Here is a 19748-nt window from a genome sequence, read left to right as displayed (position 1 = left end):
CCATCTAAGGGCAAGTTTTGAAGCAAAATGAACCTGGCCAGGTAATTGGTGTTACAGTGGAAGAGCATTTTGGGGATAGCGATTGTAGCTCCATAAATTAAGATTATTTTGAATAGGGAGAAGGCTGAGCGTTGTGAGAAGGTACTAAATTGGAGTACAGCCAACTACAACATTATTTGGCCAGAGCTTGGGAGGGTACGCTGGGAACAGTTGTTATTGGGCAAGTCCGCATTTGACATGTGAGAGTCCTTTAAAGGCCAGTTGATTGAAGTTCAGAACCGGCATCTTTCAGTAAGGGGGAGGGGCAAGTATGGCAAATTAATGGAACTTGATGACCAAAGCGACGACAGTGAGATCAGTGCAGAGAATACTAATATACAAGTGCAGTTGGTATTAAGGAAGAGGATGTGTTGGGGCTCTTAAAGAGCATTGTTGGATAAATCCCCAGGGTGGGGGCAAGAGGAGATGGCAAGAGCCTTGACAAAGACACAGTAAGTTGTTCCTTACCAATTATCAAATTTGTGAAGGTGAAGAAGGTGATTGATAAGGAGACGAGATGGATGCCGTCTAGGTGGATATTAGCAAGGCATTTGATAAAGTCCTCCAGCGTAGGCAGATTCAGAAGATTAAGATGCATTGGAAAGTTAATCATGTGGATTCAGAGCTGACTTATCAATGGAAGACAGAGCGTTGTGTTGGAAGGACAATATACATGCTGGAGGTCTGTGACCAGTGGACATGGCAGTTTTGGAAAGGGTGCAGAGGTGGTTTACCAGTATGATGCCTGGATTAGGTAGTATTAGAAGTTGGACTTGGAGTGTATTCTCTTGAATGCTGGGAAACCTGATAGACTAGTATGAAATTATGTGAGGCATAGATATTAATCTATGGTGAAAAAAGTGGCATTAACATTGTTTCATAACCTATTTTACAAATGTCAATAAAAGCAATTGCATTACCAGTTTCCAAAGAAAACCTCTTAAGCAGCCCTCAACTGCGAAATAGCTCCCATCTTATAGACAAAAGCATTGGAATACCGCAGGGACTTGCATGTAAACCGTATTGTTGCAAGGCTCGATTTTTTTTGCATTACCCGTTACCTCTATTCCATAACTCTTAACAATGCTAAATCAGGTGGTAGAATGTGTTGTGCAGATGGAAGCAGAATATTACAAGTGTTAGTCTGGTGATGAGGCTAAACTTGTGGTGGCAGATGAAGATTAATGGGAGAGGGGGAGCGAAAGATGAGAGCAGAAATGGGTTGGGGAAAAGAGCAAATATCAAAGAGATTCAAAAGTTACAATTATTGGCTTTGACTGCAGACAAAAGCTCCTCTTTTCAGAATCATTCTTGGGCAGAGATCAGCTGACTTCAGAGTGCAGAACGCCATTGAATCAGCCCTCTGTCGATAGATTCATGTGTGAGCAGCTGGATACTATGGACGAGGGCTGTGCACAGCAGAATTAGGCCCTCCATGTTTAGCATATATACTTCAGGTTTTTACCCATTACATTTAGAGTCTGCCAGACCAAAAGCTCATTTTAGTGATTTTAACCATTGTGATATGCATTTTCCTAAAACACTTATCTATATGCAACACTTAAAAGATTTATGGAGGATATCAATTCTGAGGCTCAAGTAGTTGGAAAAAAGAAAAACATTAACAATAACAAGAAAATCAAAAAGGAACATCATAACTAACATAACATCAGCCCTCAATTCAATGCTCCAGTGCAATGTTCAAATTTTTCACCACAGAAATCCCCTCATAATACATTTCCAAACTCTTGATTCTGCAGCAGATCTCTTAAAGAGGAACTCGGGGTTTATAAAGTAGAAATATCTTCAGATCACCAACACAGATGGCTTGTGATGTGTAATTTCCAAATAGAGTCAGAGTCATACAGCATGGAGACAGACCCTTTGGCCCAACTTGCCCACGCTGACTAACATGCTTCATCTACACTAGTGTCACCTAATTGCATTTGGCCCTTATCCCTCTCAACCCATCTTCTCCATGTACCTATCTAAAAGTTTCTTAAACATTGCAATAGTATCTGCCTCAACTACCTCCTTCAGCAGCTCACGCCATACAGCCACCATCCTTTGTGTAAAAAAAAAAGTTATCCCTCAGGTTCCTATCAAATCTTTCTCCACTCACCTTAAACCCATGTCCTCTGGTTCTAACTTCCACTAATCTGGGCAAATCATGCTTTATTTACCCAATCTATTCCTCTCATCCTCCTGTATTCCAAGGAATAAAGTCGTATCTTGCCTGCTCAACCTCTTCCTATAGCTCAGGCCCTCAAGTCCTGCAAATATCTTTATAAATCTACTCTGCACCCTTCACAGCTTAACATCTTTCCTGTAACATAGTGACCAAAACCAAACACAATGATCTAAATGTAGCCTCACCAATGTCTTATAGAATTGTAACAAGACCTCCCAACCTATACTCACTCAGTATTGTGTTTAGGAATGTTAAAGTCTCCTAAAGGGCCAGTCCCACTTAAGGGCCCGGCCCACTTAGGCGATTTTTTAGAGACCGTCGCCACAGTTGCCTATCACGGCGTGATGCCGGAAATGGATCCACCCCACGACAATGTCCACGACAAACTACCACCTAGTCGACGTCAAGCTACGACAAGCTTGCAGGACAGGCACTTGACAATTTTTTCGGCGACAGCTGAAAAATAGGTTGTCGCCACATGGTTGCGGCGTGACACGGGACAACGCCTGTATTGTCCTGAGCAGTCTCCTCAAGTGTCGTTACTCATTTCTTGTCGCCACTGGATTTTGAAATGTTCAAAATCTTTCGGCGACAGTGGGCTTGATGTTGCCCGTCTTCTCCTGTCGTAGGTGCTGTCATAGGTTGTCGCCAAGATGACACTAGGTGATGTAGGTTGTCGCCGGGTCATGACCTCGGTGAATTCCATTATCGACAATCTACGTCAACCGGCGACAGTTCCGGCATCAAGAGAAGTATTCAGTCGTCTTCATTTGTCGCCGACAGTGTCATAGCTTAAGGCAGTGTACAGATCAAGACAAAGTGAGAAGTGTGAGTGAACGAGAGAAACTCCATAGAACAATCCAAGAATATACATTTAAGAATGTTTAAAAAGGTAGAATGCCAGTCAACGATAAAAATGAGCACTGGTCAATTTCTGGAGGAAAACAAGCTAAAAAAAGTTTCACTTTGTACATATCTTTGTTGACTCACACAAGATTACTGCACAAAGATCTGGTAACTATCTATATTGTTTAATATGGAGTTACTCACAATGGTGCAATAAATATTTACGAGAATGAAACCCAAAGCTATGGTTGTGATATACAGGGAAAGATTCAACAAGGTTCTCAGAGACAGTGGGGCCGAGGGAAACTTCACAAAAGTCTTCACATATATCAAGGTGTTGATAAGATACACAAATATACCTCCACATGGACAGTCAATAACTACAGGCCATTCATTTGTAACAATAAATTCACCAACTAATTACATTTCTTAACCAAGAAAATGGTTATTACATGTGGATACAAGTTTCTTGTTATGTTGAGGCAAATACCATGTGCTTTTAAGGATATGGAAGAAGAGTCCATGAAAAAGATTGTGAAGTCAGAGATCATATATAATATCAACAAGCCAAGCTGGATGGTCGGTTTCTGTACTGAAATTTTACTAATGTAATGATGATATTAACACAGATGGTGCAGAGCTTTCAACACATGTTGAATTGTACAAAGGAATACAAACACTGGTCAGAATAGAAGATACAGATTTACCACTAGCATCTGCTAAATGGTTTAGAGAAAGAAAAATGTAAACAGTAACGAGCAAGATTTTGTTAATTGATAAAATAATGCTCCATCATTTATATTTTGCAAAACAATCCTACACAAGAAACGTGGCTGCCAAGTCTATCTACATTATCTCAGCCTGACCCCCCTCTCCTTTAATATAAATGATGACAAGGAGACGAGTTCAGGCAAATGTCCCATTTCCCTACATTTGGTTACTGACCCCATCAATCCAACAGACAGCTGGAGAGATGATGGTAGTTTTGGGTAGCAATGGAAATTGGTGAACCCTTTTGAATGTACAAACAAGAGTTCTCGGTGCCCCTCTGAAACTGCAATAATTTGCTTTGCCCAGTTTAAGACCAATATTAAAAAAATATTGGAAACTTACCCATGTCACTTAATCTGCCCTTTTCTCTTTAGATGGCTCCATTGAAAAACCTATAACTTCAAATTTGTGGCTTATGCTAGAACACATTTTGTGCAATTTGGTCTTTGGTTTGGCAATTTGGTTTCTTGCCATATAGCCAAGCATGACAGATTCCAAATATCAGTTCAAGTTCAAGTGAGTTTATTGTCATGTGTCCCTGTGTAGGACAATGAAATTCTTGCTTTGCTTCAGCACACAGGGAAATGTACATCACATTTTACAATAATGATCCCAACTTAAAATCGTTTAACATTCAGGACTTTCTTACCTGAGTAAATCTTCGTACTAAACAGGTCTTTCCTACACCAGCATTTCCAATCAAGACAATTTTAAATAGGTAGTCATAATCTTCCATACTCATTGACACACCTAGAGGAAGAGGACATAAACAGTCATTACAAAGTTAACCAATGTTTGAAGCGAGTTTAAATCCCTGTCATAAGAAAGGAAAATAATTAAGCAGGAATAATGGTGATATTATGACAGATGATGTTTCCATAGATTAAAGCTTGAGTAATTGTGAAGAGCGGAATGAACACAGATGGACATGAAATAATGAGGGGAATGAATTTGATAACCATAGGCATGCTAATGAACTTTACAACATTTAAAAGGCATTTGATTACCAGCATCACTATTTTTGCTGTATATCAAGGCAAAATGTCATATTGCCGTCTGACAGAAACACAGAAGGTTCAATTGTAATTTCAGTTACAAGTACTCATTTTTGAAAAAATGCAAGTGCTAAATAGTAAGAAATTGTCAGAATCTTAAAAATATTCTATTTACAACTTTTCATTGTAGTATTGCGTGGCACACCTATATTAATCTATTTTTAAACTTGTCACTCTGCCCATGGGAATATGCTGTACCAAAATATCTCAATTTACACAGCCTTTTCAATTTATGAAATATTACTCAAAACATTTTCCAGGAAAGCATTCCTTTTGGCAAGAGGAATTTCCCATCTTGGTTACTAGAAAAAGACCAAGTCACTTAAGCTGATTACTGTTTTAGTTAACTGGGCAATAACGATAAAGAGAGTTTCAGCATGGCACATAATTTAAAAAATGACAAGTATGTCTATCTATTAATCTAGTTCTCCCATATTTAGAAACAGAATTCAGGAATACCCCAGCAGGGAGACAGAGTCAACAAGTAACTCAAAATTAAAACAAATTATTTAGACTTATTTTTAATGTTACTAGACTTGAACGCAACATTTACTCATCTCTTATTATCTGTGGCCCAAATTTGAGACAAATTGCACATTATTCCAGCTCCGCAGATAAAGCAAAAACATTTCATTATCATGGATCCAAGATCCACGTTTCGGCAAAGTCAAGCCAACAGTCTGGAATGTTGAATAATAGATATTAAATTCCAAACCGCATTCCTAAATGGCATTTCTTTTTACAAAGTCAAACAGAATGATTGTCGTAGAAAAAGTGCAATACTGAGATTGGATCTATTACTCAGTGAACATCCCTGCTGAGCCAGAGGAGCTCTGCAGTGCAATAATTACCCAGTATACATTACCTAGTTGTAGGAACATCTCACCCAAGTATTGAATTGTTGTAAAACTTGTACTTTAGAAACTACTTTGTCCCATTTCCAAACTGGAACCAGGTCTACAAAGGCAAAGTCCAAGACCCATGTTGCTGGATAACAGACACTTTATGTAGAGATTGAGCACAGGTTTAAGCAAACAAATAAAAATTAAAATAGAGCAGTTATAGAAATAGAAGAGTCAATTTCTAGTGTACAAAAGCAGTGGAGGAAAAGACAACTAAATTTGTTTTCAAAAATTACTTTGAATCAGTTGACTAAACTACACAATTTTTAGATGAAGAATTCTGTAAATATACTAACACTCCAATACAATTCCGTTGGAACATTGTGTCAGCAGTTAAACTACATCCATGATGTAATGGAAAGATAAAAATAGATGTAAAATGGAGCACATTAATGGACAGTCAGAGCAAAAACATCCTTAACACACACACACACACACACAAACACTGTTCAAAACAATTCTCAGCACGAGATCTGCTAGGCTGTACAATTCATTGGCAAGACCACGCTGGGGAGTTTTGTGTACAGTTCTGGTCACCAGCTATAGAAAAGATGTAATTAAGCTGGAAAGGGGACAGAAAATATTGAAGGGCTTGCATTATCAGCATAGGCTAGAACTCTCTTTCTTCTGGAGCACAGAAGGCCAAGGAGTGACCATAGAGGTTTATAAAATCACAAGGTGAATGGTCACAGTCTTTGACAAGGGCAGGGATGTCAACAACTAACACACGTTTAAAGGAATTATTTTTTTAACAAGGGATCAGAGGCAACATTTTCAACACAGAGATCGAGTGTACAAAACAAGCTACCAAAGCAAATAAAAGGTGCAGGCAATTAAAAATACAGCATTTAAAAGACAATTAGACAGGTGCATGACTATGAATGGGTTCATGGGATAACCCAAATGAGACTGGGATAGAGTGGATGTGGACAGGGCCAGATTTACGTCTCAGCTTCACAAGCTTAAGCTTAGGGCCTCGAGATCAAGGGGGAGGGGAGGGGGGGAGGGGGGGAGGCAGGGCCGGATTTACCTATAGGCTTCATAGGCTGAAGCCTAGGGCCTCAAAGTCTAGGGGGCCTCCGGCCAAGGTGTTTTTTCCCCCCCCCCCAGAGTAAAAAAATCCCAAGAAAAAAAAAATAAAAATTGGGGCGCTATCAGCGTTTCCACTTTGACGGAAATTACCCGAAGTTCTGGTTCCAGCCCGCTGGAAGTTTTGGGGGAAAAAATTGCAAGCATCCGCACCTGCGCAGTTGGTGGAAGCTGGTGACGCAGTTGGACGCAAAATGATGCTGTCTCTCCGAGCGTGCGCAGTGGGCCTAGGCGGGTTCAGATCTCCATTTGCACTCCACACAATCACCTCGATGCCTCGTGTTACCAAAGATCCTCGGTGTCTACTCCAGGTAAGTAGTGGAATATTGCTTTGCGGTAGTGCCCTTGTCTCCGGGCCGGGGGGGCTGCGGTGTTGGAACCTTGCTGCGTGGGAGGGAGAGAGGAGGGGGGGGGGGAAGATGTAAGAGCGGGGGGAAAGGGGGGGGGGGGGTTGAGACAGGATGGAGAGAGAGGGAGAGAGCTGGAGGGAGGGAGGTGGAAGGAGGAGGGGAGAGGGAAAGGGGGATTATCTTTAGTGAGATTGCAAAATTAAGGTAGGTTTTAGAGCAATTATATTTTCTCCTCCATATGAATAATATCAAACAATTGGAACTGCTTTCTTTCCCTTGATAATAATGAAAAATATGTATTCCATAGTTTGCGACTTTCATTTTGCATCATATTTTTAATGTGCACACACTAACACAGTCAAACAGTTACTGGCAATCAAATCAACACAAAACATTTTCTAAAAAAGGTTTTATTTACTGCAAAAACTTACAGTATTTTATTGGCAGTGTATGCATGCTTCTTTATAACATTTTACATAACATTTTACAGTGCAACTTGATTATTAAAACAAGGACAGCTTCAATTCTTGATTAAAAAATGTACACAACAATGATCCCAATCCAACCACATTACTCTCGACTCAACCAAAATTATTTCTGAAATATTTGCCATAAATCTGGTGCAAAATTGCTCCAAAATAAGCCTCAGAATGCGCCAGAGAGCATCTAAAACCCTAGAGCTTCCAGGGCCCTTAAGCGGACCCTGGACCCTGGCTGTAAGGGTCTTTGAGCTTTGCGCTTGTGAAGTGTTGCGTGCACTTATTTCACATAAAATTTTGGTAATCCTGCCATGCCACCCCCCTTTTTGAAAAGCTTCGTACAGGCCTGGTGTATGTTTTTGACAGTCATAGGCCTTTCTTGCATATGCTGTCACAACGCACTGTAGTCTCTAAACAACGCTTCAGTAATTTTCCTTGCCCTCTATTTCAGAATAATAGTGTTTTAAGCCGATAACTCGACACTAGCACTGGCAATAAATAAAAAGTGCAGCTTTCCAGCCCTTATCTCATTGGCCACGCTCGGCTGCACATCGGTGTCAATCAGGTAGACTCTTCCTCTCGTCGTGGGGGTGGGGGTTTGGGAGGGGCCTCACAAGTGGAATAGCCTCGGGCCTCTCTTCATCTAAATCCGGCCCCGGATGTGGAGAGGATGTTTCCACTAGTGGGAGAGTCTAGGACTGGAGGTCATAGCCTCAGAATTAAAGGACATTATTTTAGGAAGGAGAAAGAAGAATTTCTTTAGTCAGAGGGTGGTGAATCTGTGGAATTCTTTGCCACCGAAGGCTGTGGAAGCAAAGTCAGTGGATATATTTAAGGCAGAGATAGATTCGTGATTAGTACGGGTGTCAGAGATTATGGGGAGAAGGCACGAGAATGGGGTTAGGAGGAAGAAATAGATCAGTCATGATTGTATGGCGGAATAGACTTGATGGGTCGAATGGCCTAATTCTACTATCACATGATCTTATGACATTTGTTCCGACAGACACTTTAGTCGGCCTGGGGCGAAGGGCCTGTTTCTATGCTGCACAACTCTATGCCTAACATAGAGACAGCAGCTAGCCTTGGCATCAAACAGAAAGAGGATAGTTACGGGGAAACAAAATTATGCTGGACTGTTTTGCACACTGGACAGTGATGCACTGAGAATTTTCCTCTGGTTACAATTTTGCTCTTAGTGATGACAATGTGACAGTATCTCTTCTATCTTTATTACACTAAAACTCTTCCCTTTGTTCTTAACATTCTAAATGTCTGTGTGAGCCAGGGTTGTGTTGGCTTTCTTTTAATCTCCTTAATTTGTATCTTCTTCCAAATGCTTGGCCACAGCCTTCCCATTTTCACACATGCTACTCACATTTTCTCTGCCGACCGGATACATATCTTCCCTTCGCATTTCAACCTATATTTAACAAATTACTAATCTTTTAAAAACAGCTTCAAAATATTAAAGTTTTCTACGTTCTCATTCAAAAAAAAATTCCGACTAACGTCACAATCAACTCCCAAGGCACGATGGGACTCCACGCGGGAGGGGCACTCAAGCAATCAAAACATTTAAAAAATCAATCCACTTGCAAGTCGGGTCCACGCCCGCCCGCGGCCTTGCTCAGACCAGAGCCTGGAGCTGGAGCGAGGGCCGAGCTCGGGGCTTGGGATGGGGCCATGACCAGCACCAGGAAAAAATTTAAAAATGCCGGGGGAACCAAGGACGTGCCGGGGTCAGGGACGAGCTCGGAGATGAAGTTGGGGCCTGGACTGGAGACCATGTAGCGGCCGAGCTGACGGCTGCAGTCTACAGCCAGGGCCGGGCCAAGTACGAGAATCAGGCCAAGTTCCAGGCCCTGGCGCAGCTCTACGACCTGGGTAGGTGCTACGGAAGGGAATGGGAGTGGGGAGAAGAGTACGAGGGAAATGAAGAGGTAGATGGGGTGTGGTCTCTGCACCTCTCCCTCTACCCACCCTCTCTACTCTACTCCCCCACTCTATGCCCCCTCTCTCCCTCCAAGCCCATGGGTGAGTGATGAAGTATTGCGTTCGTGGACCAGCCCTCCGTGTCGCTGCACGCCACCCACCCCTCAATCTGTACCACCCTCTCCCTCTCTACCCCATCCTCCTCCCTCTACACGCCCTCCCCCTCCCTCTCTACTCCCCTCCCTCTCTTTAGCCACGCCTGCGCAGTTGGGGGCTATGCGTGAGTGGATAGGGCAGGGGATGGGGAAAAGGAGCAAATTAATAATATCAAGGAGGGGTTAGTGTATGTGGGTGGTTAGTGTGGGGGCATGGCGCCACAGGCCGCCCCCTCCCGCAAACACGCGTTGAGGGGACGGGACCCAACGCGTCCCACTTGGTCTAGTCCCCTATAAAACTGAGGTACTGAACTACATCATGGACTGAGCTCTTTCGTATGTGAAATTACCATCTTTTACATTTTTTTTTTTTTTTAAAGTACACAATCAATTGATCTAATTTTACACAAATACTCCAAATTACACTTAATGTACCCAAGCTGCAACTTCAAATGTATCCCACAACGACGCAGAACAGCAATATACAAAAGGAGGCATTTTAAATGCATCAAAAAATTACTGCATAGAATTGAGTTTTAATGTAGCTTTTTTGGTTTGTACTTTTAATGCGGACCCATGGAATGGACAATGTTTCTCAGTACAGAGATAGAAATGCAATTGACACGTCAATAACTGGCCAACTAAAAGAAAACAAGAGCTTAATGAGCACAATGTATAAACAGCACACATAAGGGTAACTTGTATGCTGTTATCAAAATGAAAAAGAAAATTGCAATTGCAGAAAGAAATATCGGAGTAAATTCAAAGTGAAAGTGACAAAGTCAGGATTTTAATTAAATTCAGAAAAGGAAGTGTCTGGAGACTGCTAGTCAGAATCAGACATTAAAACACAAGTTACCGTACTATGGTTCCCAATTATTTAGTGCATAGACGAGCAGTGGAAAAGCTGCTATTTTGATACTCCTGGGTGCAATCAAAAATTATCTTCACGACACCCGTGAAGTTAAGAAATTTGGGCATCTCAAAACTGTAATAAAAGTAAAAAATAACTGGCGATGAATACTGTGCAACATTGCATTATCAAAAAAGGAAAAGGAAAATTAAGCCTTCAAAGAATACAAAGGTTAATGAAAGAGGAAGCAAATGATAATGGGCAAAATTGCCCCATTAGAAAATGGGACTAAAGACAACCTAATAATATATAATAATAGACGTATTTGGAAACAAATAGTTAAGACTCTACACTTGGATAATCTCTCATTTAGACTACCAATTATGAATAATCCATCGTTTAAACCTGCTATATTAGATGGGGGGTTTAAACAATGGGATGATTTAGGAATTACAAGGATAGAACATCTGTATAGAAAAGGAAAATTTCTTTTATTCCAGGAGTTACAAGATATTTATGGATTGTCTCCACAACATTTGTTTAGGTATTTACAAATTAGAGATTATATTAAATCCAATACACAAGATTATAAAAATAAAGAAGCAGGATTGTTAGATGAACTGTTTAATTTATATCCAAATACAGAAAAATTAATAGCCTATATATATAACATCATTTTGGCTAAGGAGAATCCAATAACGGAAGTATATCGTCAAGCATGGGAAAATGAAATGGGATTGGCTATAACAAAAGAAAACTGGGAAGAAAGTCTACAACGAATACACCGGTGTTCATTAAACGCCAGACATATACTGATACAATTTAAAGTATTATATAGGTTACATTATTCGAAAACTAAATTAAATAGTATTTTTCCGAATCTCTCCGCTATTTGTGATAAGTGCAAGAAAGCAGAGGCAAATTTAATACATAGTTTCGTTACATGTCCTAAATTGAATTATTACTGGACAGAAATCTTTAAAGTTATTTCTGAAGTCATCAAAGTTAAATTGGACCCTAACCCAAAGCTAATAATATTTGGAATTCCGGATTTACATCTATCACTTACAGTAAATCAAAGAAATTTCTTTGATTACTGTTTAATAATTGGAAAAAAAATCATATTGAAATTTTGGAAGGGAACATTATCCCCCACAACCAAAATGTGGGCAACAGAGATGATGGAGACGTTACATCTGGAAAGAATTAGATTTGTCCTATTGGACAAGTATAATTCTTTTGAACAGATATGGTCTCCATATATACAGTATTTAGAGAAGTAGCTGTTCTTGGCAACACAGCTCGACGTGCACCCTGCGGGATTTGGTGAGAATAATTCATTTTTATATTGGAATTACATATATGTCTTTATTGATACTATCACTTGTAGTAGTGTTATTAATAATACATATTGTGGTTACTAAAAATGTTTTTTTTTTTTTTTTTTTTTTTTTCGTTTCTCTTTTCTTTCCTATATATAATCAAATTATTATTTAATCACTCTCTTAATGATTTATTCTTTCTCTATTCTTTCTCTATCATTATTTCTAAAAAAACAGTAGATAAGTATTACTAGTGTTTTACTTAATGCAAATTGAATTAATTTGATATAAAGTTGTTTGAAGCATTGTAATTGATTACCTTTAATAAAAAAATATATTACAGAAAATGGGACTAATATAATAGATTATGGAGATTTTTTTTTAAATTCAGTGGAGAAACAGGATTGAATTTCACCCGTCTTCGGGAGGCCAAGTACATCAAAAAGGGTATGAACATAACAGACAATACATGATTACAATCTAGCCATTTACAGTGTATAAATACATAAAGGAATAATGTTTAGTGCCAGGTAAAGCCAGTAGTCTGATCAAAGATAGTTCAAGGGACATCAATGAGGTATATAGTAGTGCAGGACTGTTCTGGTTGTGGTAGGATGATTCAGTTGCCCGATAACAGCTGGGACGAAACTGTTCCTGGATCTGGAAGTGTGCGTTTTCACACTTCTATACCTTTTGCCCGATGAGAGAGGGAAGAAGAGTGGCCTGGGTGCAACTGGGCTGGGCTGCGTACACGATTCACTGCAATTTCTTACAGTCTTGGGTGGAGCCGTTCCCAAACCAAGCTATGATGCATCCTGAACAATACATTAACCATTCTATCCTTGACTTGACAAAATATGGTGAAGTTAACCATAATTTTCCTAATTTTTTTAGATTTCGAAATTTGTGCCTTTCCATTTGAGCATTCTACACAGTTCTATTATTCAACTAGACCAAGTGCAGACCCGTTGGGTCTGTTCCCGCAACGCGCGGTTGCAAGGGGGCGGCCTGACGTCATCGCGCAACGCCACGCGCTAGGTGTACGCCGTCAAGACGCAGCGTACGACGTCGAGACGCTGCGTACGCATGTCGAGACGCTGCGTACGCCCTCAATGCGCCTGCGGGCTGAAAGTCCGTTGACGAGCGGGATTTTGGCAGAGGGCAAGCCCGCGGGGACGGCGAAAAGCAGCGGGGGACCAGCCGATCTGTGTCTTCCACCAGCGTGACAGAGCCGGGCCGGGGGAGGAGTGCCGGGCGACAGCAGCGAAAATCGCTAGGGAAATTTGAAATGTCGACGTTTTTGGAGGAGAGCCAGGCGGCAGCAGCCGTTATGGTGGCTGGCCAGCAAGAGGCAAAAAAAGAGTGGGGGGGGGGGGGGGGGGGGGGGAGGATTTTATATTAAAATGTGTACATAAAAATGTTTAAATGTAATGAGTGCATTAGCGAATGTAAAAGTGAAATGGCTAGCGAAATGGAAAAAAATCTGAGTTTTTGCGTGTGGTTTTGGCGGACCAAGGAATCAAAGGCCAAATGTGACACCCACAAACACACACACAGAGTTTTAAAAGTATATAGATAAAGAGGGAGAAACAAACATGTTAGCTGTAGACATGTCAGTGAATATCAGTTGTGTAAATTTGTTAGAATCCATCAGGGAAAGTTATTCAGTGCCTGGACGAACAATAGCGGAGAGGAAATGACAATTATCGCGGACCCAACTTTGGATGACCTGCAAGATGACCTGCAAGATGAATGGGGTGATTATATCAATCTAGATTCGCACAAGTTTTTGGATAAGGTTCTATAATTCAGTAAGGTGCCACACATTCCACTCAGTATGGGTCTGTAATCGGTTTTGGAAGCCAGGTGCTGAATAGAGACGTATAATCCATTCTGCGATTGGCAGTATTCAATGACAGTCATGCCGTTCCGTACACGAGCCTCGTCTTTTAATCAGATATTAAGAAGCAGTCAGTAAACTGTAAAGAAATATTCACTGAAGATTGGGATAAACACTGGTAAATTGCAGTCAATTTGAGGTACAATCATTGACAGGTTCAGAAAATGACAATTTAGACCAAGTGAAACAGATAAAGTTTTCTACTGAAAACTACCGCCAGGATTATAAAATGGATACAAAAATAAATTGAAAGATCAGAGAGTCATACTGTGTGGAGACAGGCCCTTCTGCCTAACTTGCCTATGCTGACCAATATGTACCATCTACACTAGGCCAACATCCCTCTTAACCTGCCCTATCCATGTATCCATCTAATTGCTTCTTAAACATTGCAATAGCTGCTAGCCAAACTATCTCCTCCGGCAGCTCATTCCATACACCCACCATCCTTTGCGTGAAAAAGTTACCCTGCAGATTCCTATAAAGTCTTTCCTCTTTCACATTAAAACGATGTCCTCGGGTTCTTGAATCCTCCACTCTGGGTAAGAGACTGTCTCCAACCAGTCTATTCCTTTCATGATTTTATACACCTCTATAAGATCACCTCTTGTCCTCCTGTGCTCCAGGGTATAGAATTCCAGCCTGCTCAACCTCTCCCTGTAGCTCAGACCATCGAGTTCTGGCAACTTCCTTGTAAATCTTCTCTGCACTCTTTCCAGCTTGACATCTTTCCTACAACATGGTACCCAGATCTGAACAATACTCTAAACATGGCATCACCAAAATGGAATGTTGGCATTTATTTCAGGGAGGTGGAATTCAAGTACAGACTTTCAGCTGGAGCAATGGATTTCATTTAGGGCACCAAAATTAGTAAAGACATATTTGGAGGATGGATTACAGTAAAAAACTTACAAGAATGACACCCGTGCTTGAAGGATTCAATTATAAAGTGAAGGTGCACAAGACAGGTTGATTTTACTTCCTTGAGAAAGAATCAGATAAAGGTGCTTCAAATAATGAACTAGATACAAGGGAATACCTTCCTCTGGTTTCGGGAATCCTTCAAGGAAAATCATTAAATTAGACTGCTTCTATTTTAGGATGAAGACAAAGAAAAAGCAATCTCACACACAAAAAGAAAGTGAAAGCCTGGGTCTCTTCTCAGCAAAATGTGAAATCAATTGAAATGCAAGGTTGAGATCAATAGGCTTTTATTAATCATGGGCATTAGAGAATATGGATAAGAAACTTCCTACCCGTGTGTTACTACACAATGGTATGGAATTAGAATTTGACTAGTCATGAGATTATGAAACACATGATTGTGTGTAGTGTATCACAACCCAAAATATTGCCATGGGTGTGGGATATAAACCACAACCTCCACCCAAGTGCCATGATCTCAACAGCCCTTCTTAATATTGATTTGTGGCACAAGGGCTGATCTGTTTTGTCAATGCTCAATGACTGGTAATAAACAGGGTTTCCTGCTAACATGGAGGCACAAAAGACAGAATCTTTAACAAAACACAAAATGTTGGTGGAACTCAGCAGATCAGACAGCATCTGGGGACGGAATGGATGTGTGACTTCGAGTCAGACCCTTCTTTAGGATCAGATTCTCAACATTTCATGTAGTGGGCAGTTGAAGCTTCTAGGGTTGGGGTTGGTGAGCCAGTGAAAATCTGACCTTCAATGAAGGTAGTGCAGGGCTCTCGCTTAACTTTTTTTCCCTGTTGCCAGCAGGGCAACCTTGGCAGCTTTTTAGGTTGCCAAATGACAGTTTAGGTGGTCATTTAAGACTGTTTGCATGACATGTGCGATAATGTGCTCGGACGAAGTGCGTAGTTACCAGTCGGAATTATGCTCAATGAAGCATTCACATATTATTTCTGCTTCAAATAAAGTCACAAACTAAACATATTCACCAATCAAGACATGATATATACCATAATGACATGCAGCAAAATTATAATACAGTATCTCAACTCTTTTTACACATTGCAATTAATGCAATTTCTATTAGTTCTTTCCACTTCCAAACAAAAATGTTGGGGGGGGGGGGTTTAAGAAGGCAATCGGTGCGGAATGGATGGATTGAGGCATGTGAATTAGAACTTGTTAGTTGGAGAATGTAAAATTGTGAGTGGAGAGCACGGGGGGGGGGGGGGGGTGTCAGTGGTGTTAAATGGGGGGGGGGGGAGATCAGTAGGGATGAATGGGGGGGGGGGGAGAAATCGGTACAGGATGAATGGGGGATCAGTACAGGATGAATGGGGGTAGACAAAAATGCTGGAGAATTTCAGCGGGTGAGGCAGCATCTATGGAGCAAAGGAAATAGGCAATGTTTCAGGTTGAGACCCTTCTTTAGACTGTTCCATCAATACAGAATGGATGGCGGGGGGGGGGGGGGAATCAGCACAGGATGAAGCGGGGGGGGGGGGGGATCAGTACAGAATGAATGGGGGGGGGGGGGGTCAGTACAGTGTGGATCAGAGGGTCTGTGCAGGATGAATGGGAAATCACTATAGGATGAATGAGGCGATCAGTACAGGATGAATGGGAGGGGTTCTGTACAGGATGAATGGGGGGGGGGGGGGGGTTCATTAAAAGATGAATGGGGGGGGTTCTTGGTTCTTGGTTTCTTGGTCCTCCAAAATATTCCAAATGGAATTTAAACTGGAGGTGGTGAAGGGAGGGCTTACGCCAGAAAGTGTTATTGGGAAGAAAGAGCTACTTTAAATTTAGTTGCATCTGGTTGGGTAACTATAGTAGGGTGGAGATTATTCCATGCTTTAATTGTGCGGGGGAAGAACGAATTGCTGTACACATCTGTCTTTGTAGCTGGGATCACAAATTGGATCGAATGCCCTCGTCTGCTCCTAATTGGTTTAGGCTTGGTGTCGGTCTTGTAATCTATGTCGAGCTGACCATTTAACATTTTGTAAAAACAGGTCAAACGGTGAGCTTCACGTCCGTCTTGGAGAGGGTTCCACCCCAGAGAATTCAGAAGTTTGGTGACACTCGCTTCTCTCTCATAGGTGTTAGTAACAACTCGAGCTGCCTGTCTTTGGACACGTTCGATGGAAGAAATTTTTTTATTTGTGTATGGGTCCCATGCTGCAACTGCGTAGTCCAAATGAGGTCTAACGAGGGTGAAGTATAGCTTCTCCTTGACAGAAGTTGAACAATGATGGTTCAGTAAAAGATGAATGGGGGGTTCAGTAAAAGATGAATGGGGGGGTTCAGTAAAAGATGAATGGGGGTTCAGTAAAAGATGAATGGGGGTTCAGTACAGGATGAATGGAGAAGTGCAGGATGGATGGGAAGGAGGGTCAGCGCTCCTCGGACAATATCGCCCCGCTGCCTTGGCCGTCCAACACCAAGTGCCGCTGCCAAAGGGGGAGGCGGTTGGGATCTCCTCGCCATCGCCTCCCCTCCTCCGCGAGCCAACAGCAAGGTGCGGGACCGAGCGGTGCAGCTCATAGATCTTATAGCTATAGGATATTTGGTGCAGCTGCTTCTGACGGCAGAACGAGGCCTCCCCCTCCCTCCCTCCTCCCGGCATCGGCGTGCGGGAGGGTTTGTTTTGAAAGCTCCATTAACGGATTTGCAAGCTATCAGGGCGGGCGGGGTGAGGGAGGAGGAGGCAGTGGAGCCGCTATAGCGGCCGCTGCTGCCGCTGCTATGCCCGTCATTCGCTCCGACCCTTCGTCACCCCACATCTAGTATCTTTGCCCCGCACAACAGCCGTCGCCGACACGAAACGTCACGTTCCTTTTCTCCAGAGATGCTGCCTGACCCACTGAGTTACTCCAGATTTTTGTGTCTATCTTCGGTATAAACCAGTATCTGCAGTGCGAAGCCGGGCAAAATGACTCAGCGTTTAGGTTGCCCTACGGCACTTTGGGTGGTCAATGGCACCCGGGCAACCGCTAATTTCGAGCCCTGGGAATGTCCAAATTAGACATTGCTTTGAGTAAAGTAGTAGGATGAAGGTGGGGCTGTGTATTAAAGGTATGCCCACTAGAGAAAAGCAAAACGATAATTGAAATGTTGAAGCAGGTTCCAATGCCCCGGTTAATAAGCGAATGAGAATCTATATTACTAAAAGTCTGATCTTGACCGCTTTTGGCCCACTGTGCTGCGATTTCCGTGAGAACGCCGCCACCTACGGCCGTCATTTTTGGCCACCTCGCTCAGAGCCCCCCCTCCGCCTTCCGGGACCAAAGGATTCTTCCCATCGATGAAAAATCAGAGATATATTAAAAAAAAAAATTTTAATTGCCATTCTCTCTGCTGCCCCCGCTGGTGGCAGGGGGGAGGGACTATAAAACCTCAAAGTGTAGTCCCTCACTCAGTTTCTGCCAGACCCAGGAAACGAGAGGGTCACGGCTCTCTGAGCTGCGAATAACACAGAACGCACGTCTACTCCACGGAGAGTCCCCTCGATGCAGCTGTAAAGTGGCTGCTGCCCAATTGTTTGCCTCGCCTTTTTAACAAGTTTGTGTTCACAAAATGACTTCAGAATTAAGGGACAGAAGTTTAGGGGTAACATGAGGGGGAACTTCTTTACTCAGAGAGTGGTAGTGGTGTGGAATGAGCTTCCAGTGGAAGTGGTGGCGGCAGGTTCGTTGGTATCATTTAAAAATAAATTGGATAGGCATATGGATGAGAAGGGAATGGAGGGTTATGGTATGAGTGCAGGCAGGTGGGACTAAGGGAAAAAAGTTGTTCGGCATGGACTTGTAGGGCCGAGATGGCCTGTTTCCGTGCTGTAATTGTTATATGGTTATATGGTTAAAATAAATTTTGGTTGTCAGGTGGCTGCAGCCCAGTTGTTTGCCTTGGCTTTGCTTTTAAAATCGTTGCCACATTTGGATGCCAGCCCAAGAATCCATTCAGCCCACAATGTCCATACTAGCCCCCTGGAAACCCATACCTTCGGCCCACAACACCCATACTAGAGCAGCAGACAGCCGCCGCCCCCCCCCCCCCCCACCCACCCACCCACTAGCGAGCAATATTGGAATTGGTGGATAGGTTCTTGGTTCTTGGTCCTCCAAAATATTCCAAATGGAATTTAAACTGGAGGTGGTGAAGGGAGGGCTTAAGCCAGAAAGGGTTATTGGGAAGAAAGCTACTTTAAATTTAGTTGCATCTGGTTGGGTGGAGATTATTACATGCATTAATTGTGCAGGGGAAGAACAAATTGCTGTATACATCTGTCTTTGTAGCTGGGATCACAAATTGGATCGAATGCCCTCGTCTGCTCCTAATTGGTTTGGGTTTGGTGTAGGTCTTGTAGTCTATGTCGAGCAGACCATTTAACATTTTGTAAAAACAGGTCAAACGGTGAGCTTCACGTCTGTCTTGGAGAGGGTTCCACCCCAGAGAATTCAGAAGTTTGGTGACACTCGCTTCTCTCATAGGTGTTAGTAACAAATCGAGCTGCCTGTCTTTGGACACGTTCGATGGAATTCTCCTTGACAGAAGCCAAACAATGATGAAAGTTGCGCCTCAGAAAGTTTAGGACACCTGTTGCTTTCACCGTTGCATGATGAGTCTGACCATTCCAACGCAGATCATTCTGCAATTTGATGCCAAGATACTTGGTTTGTTTGGATTCTTCAAGGGTGGTACCAAGTATATTGTAAGATGTTTCGCCTGGATTCCTCTTTCTGGTGACACGCATAGTTTCACATTTGGAAGGGTTGAACTGCATGCCCCATTGTTGTGACCACTCAACCATAGTAGGTGGAATATTGCATTGGTGACCAGCCCTCCCGTGTGATGCTGGGACCCAACGGGTCCCACTTAGTCTAGTATAGATTTAAAGGGATTAGTCGTGCAAACTC

General features: G+C 42.3%; 1 protein-coding gene across 1 annotated transcript in view; it reads right to left on the bottom strand.

Annotated features, from left to right (window-relative positions):
* rab30 (RAB30, member RAS oncogene family) overlaps nucleotides 1-19748 on the bottom strand; it is a 54183-nt gene that overhangs the window by 19778 nt on the left and 14657 nt on the right. The window contains exon 2 of the mRNA XM_033022532.1: nucleotides 4497-4597. Within this exon, the coding sequence (XP_032878423.1) occupies nucleotides 4497-4589 (93 nt within the window). The 5' untranslated portion in view covers nucleotides 4590-4597. The remainder of the gene's footprint in view (nucleotides 1-4496; nucleotides 4598-19748) is intronic.

Source organism: Amblyraja radiata, chromosome 6 (genome assembly GCF_010909765.2).
Source record: "Amblyraja radiata isolate CabotCenter1 chromosome 6, sAmbRad1.1.pri, whole genome shotgun sequence".
In the NCBI taxonomy this organism is placed as follows: domain Eukaryota; kingdom Metazoa; phylum Chordata; class Chondrichthyes; order Rajiformes; family Rajidae; genus Amblyraja; species Amblyraja radiata.
This window is presented reverse-complemented; position numbering and strand designations above follow the sequence as displayed.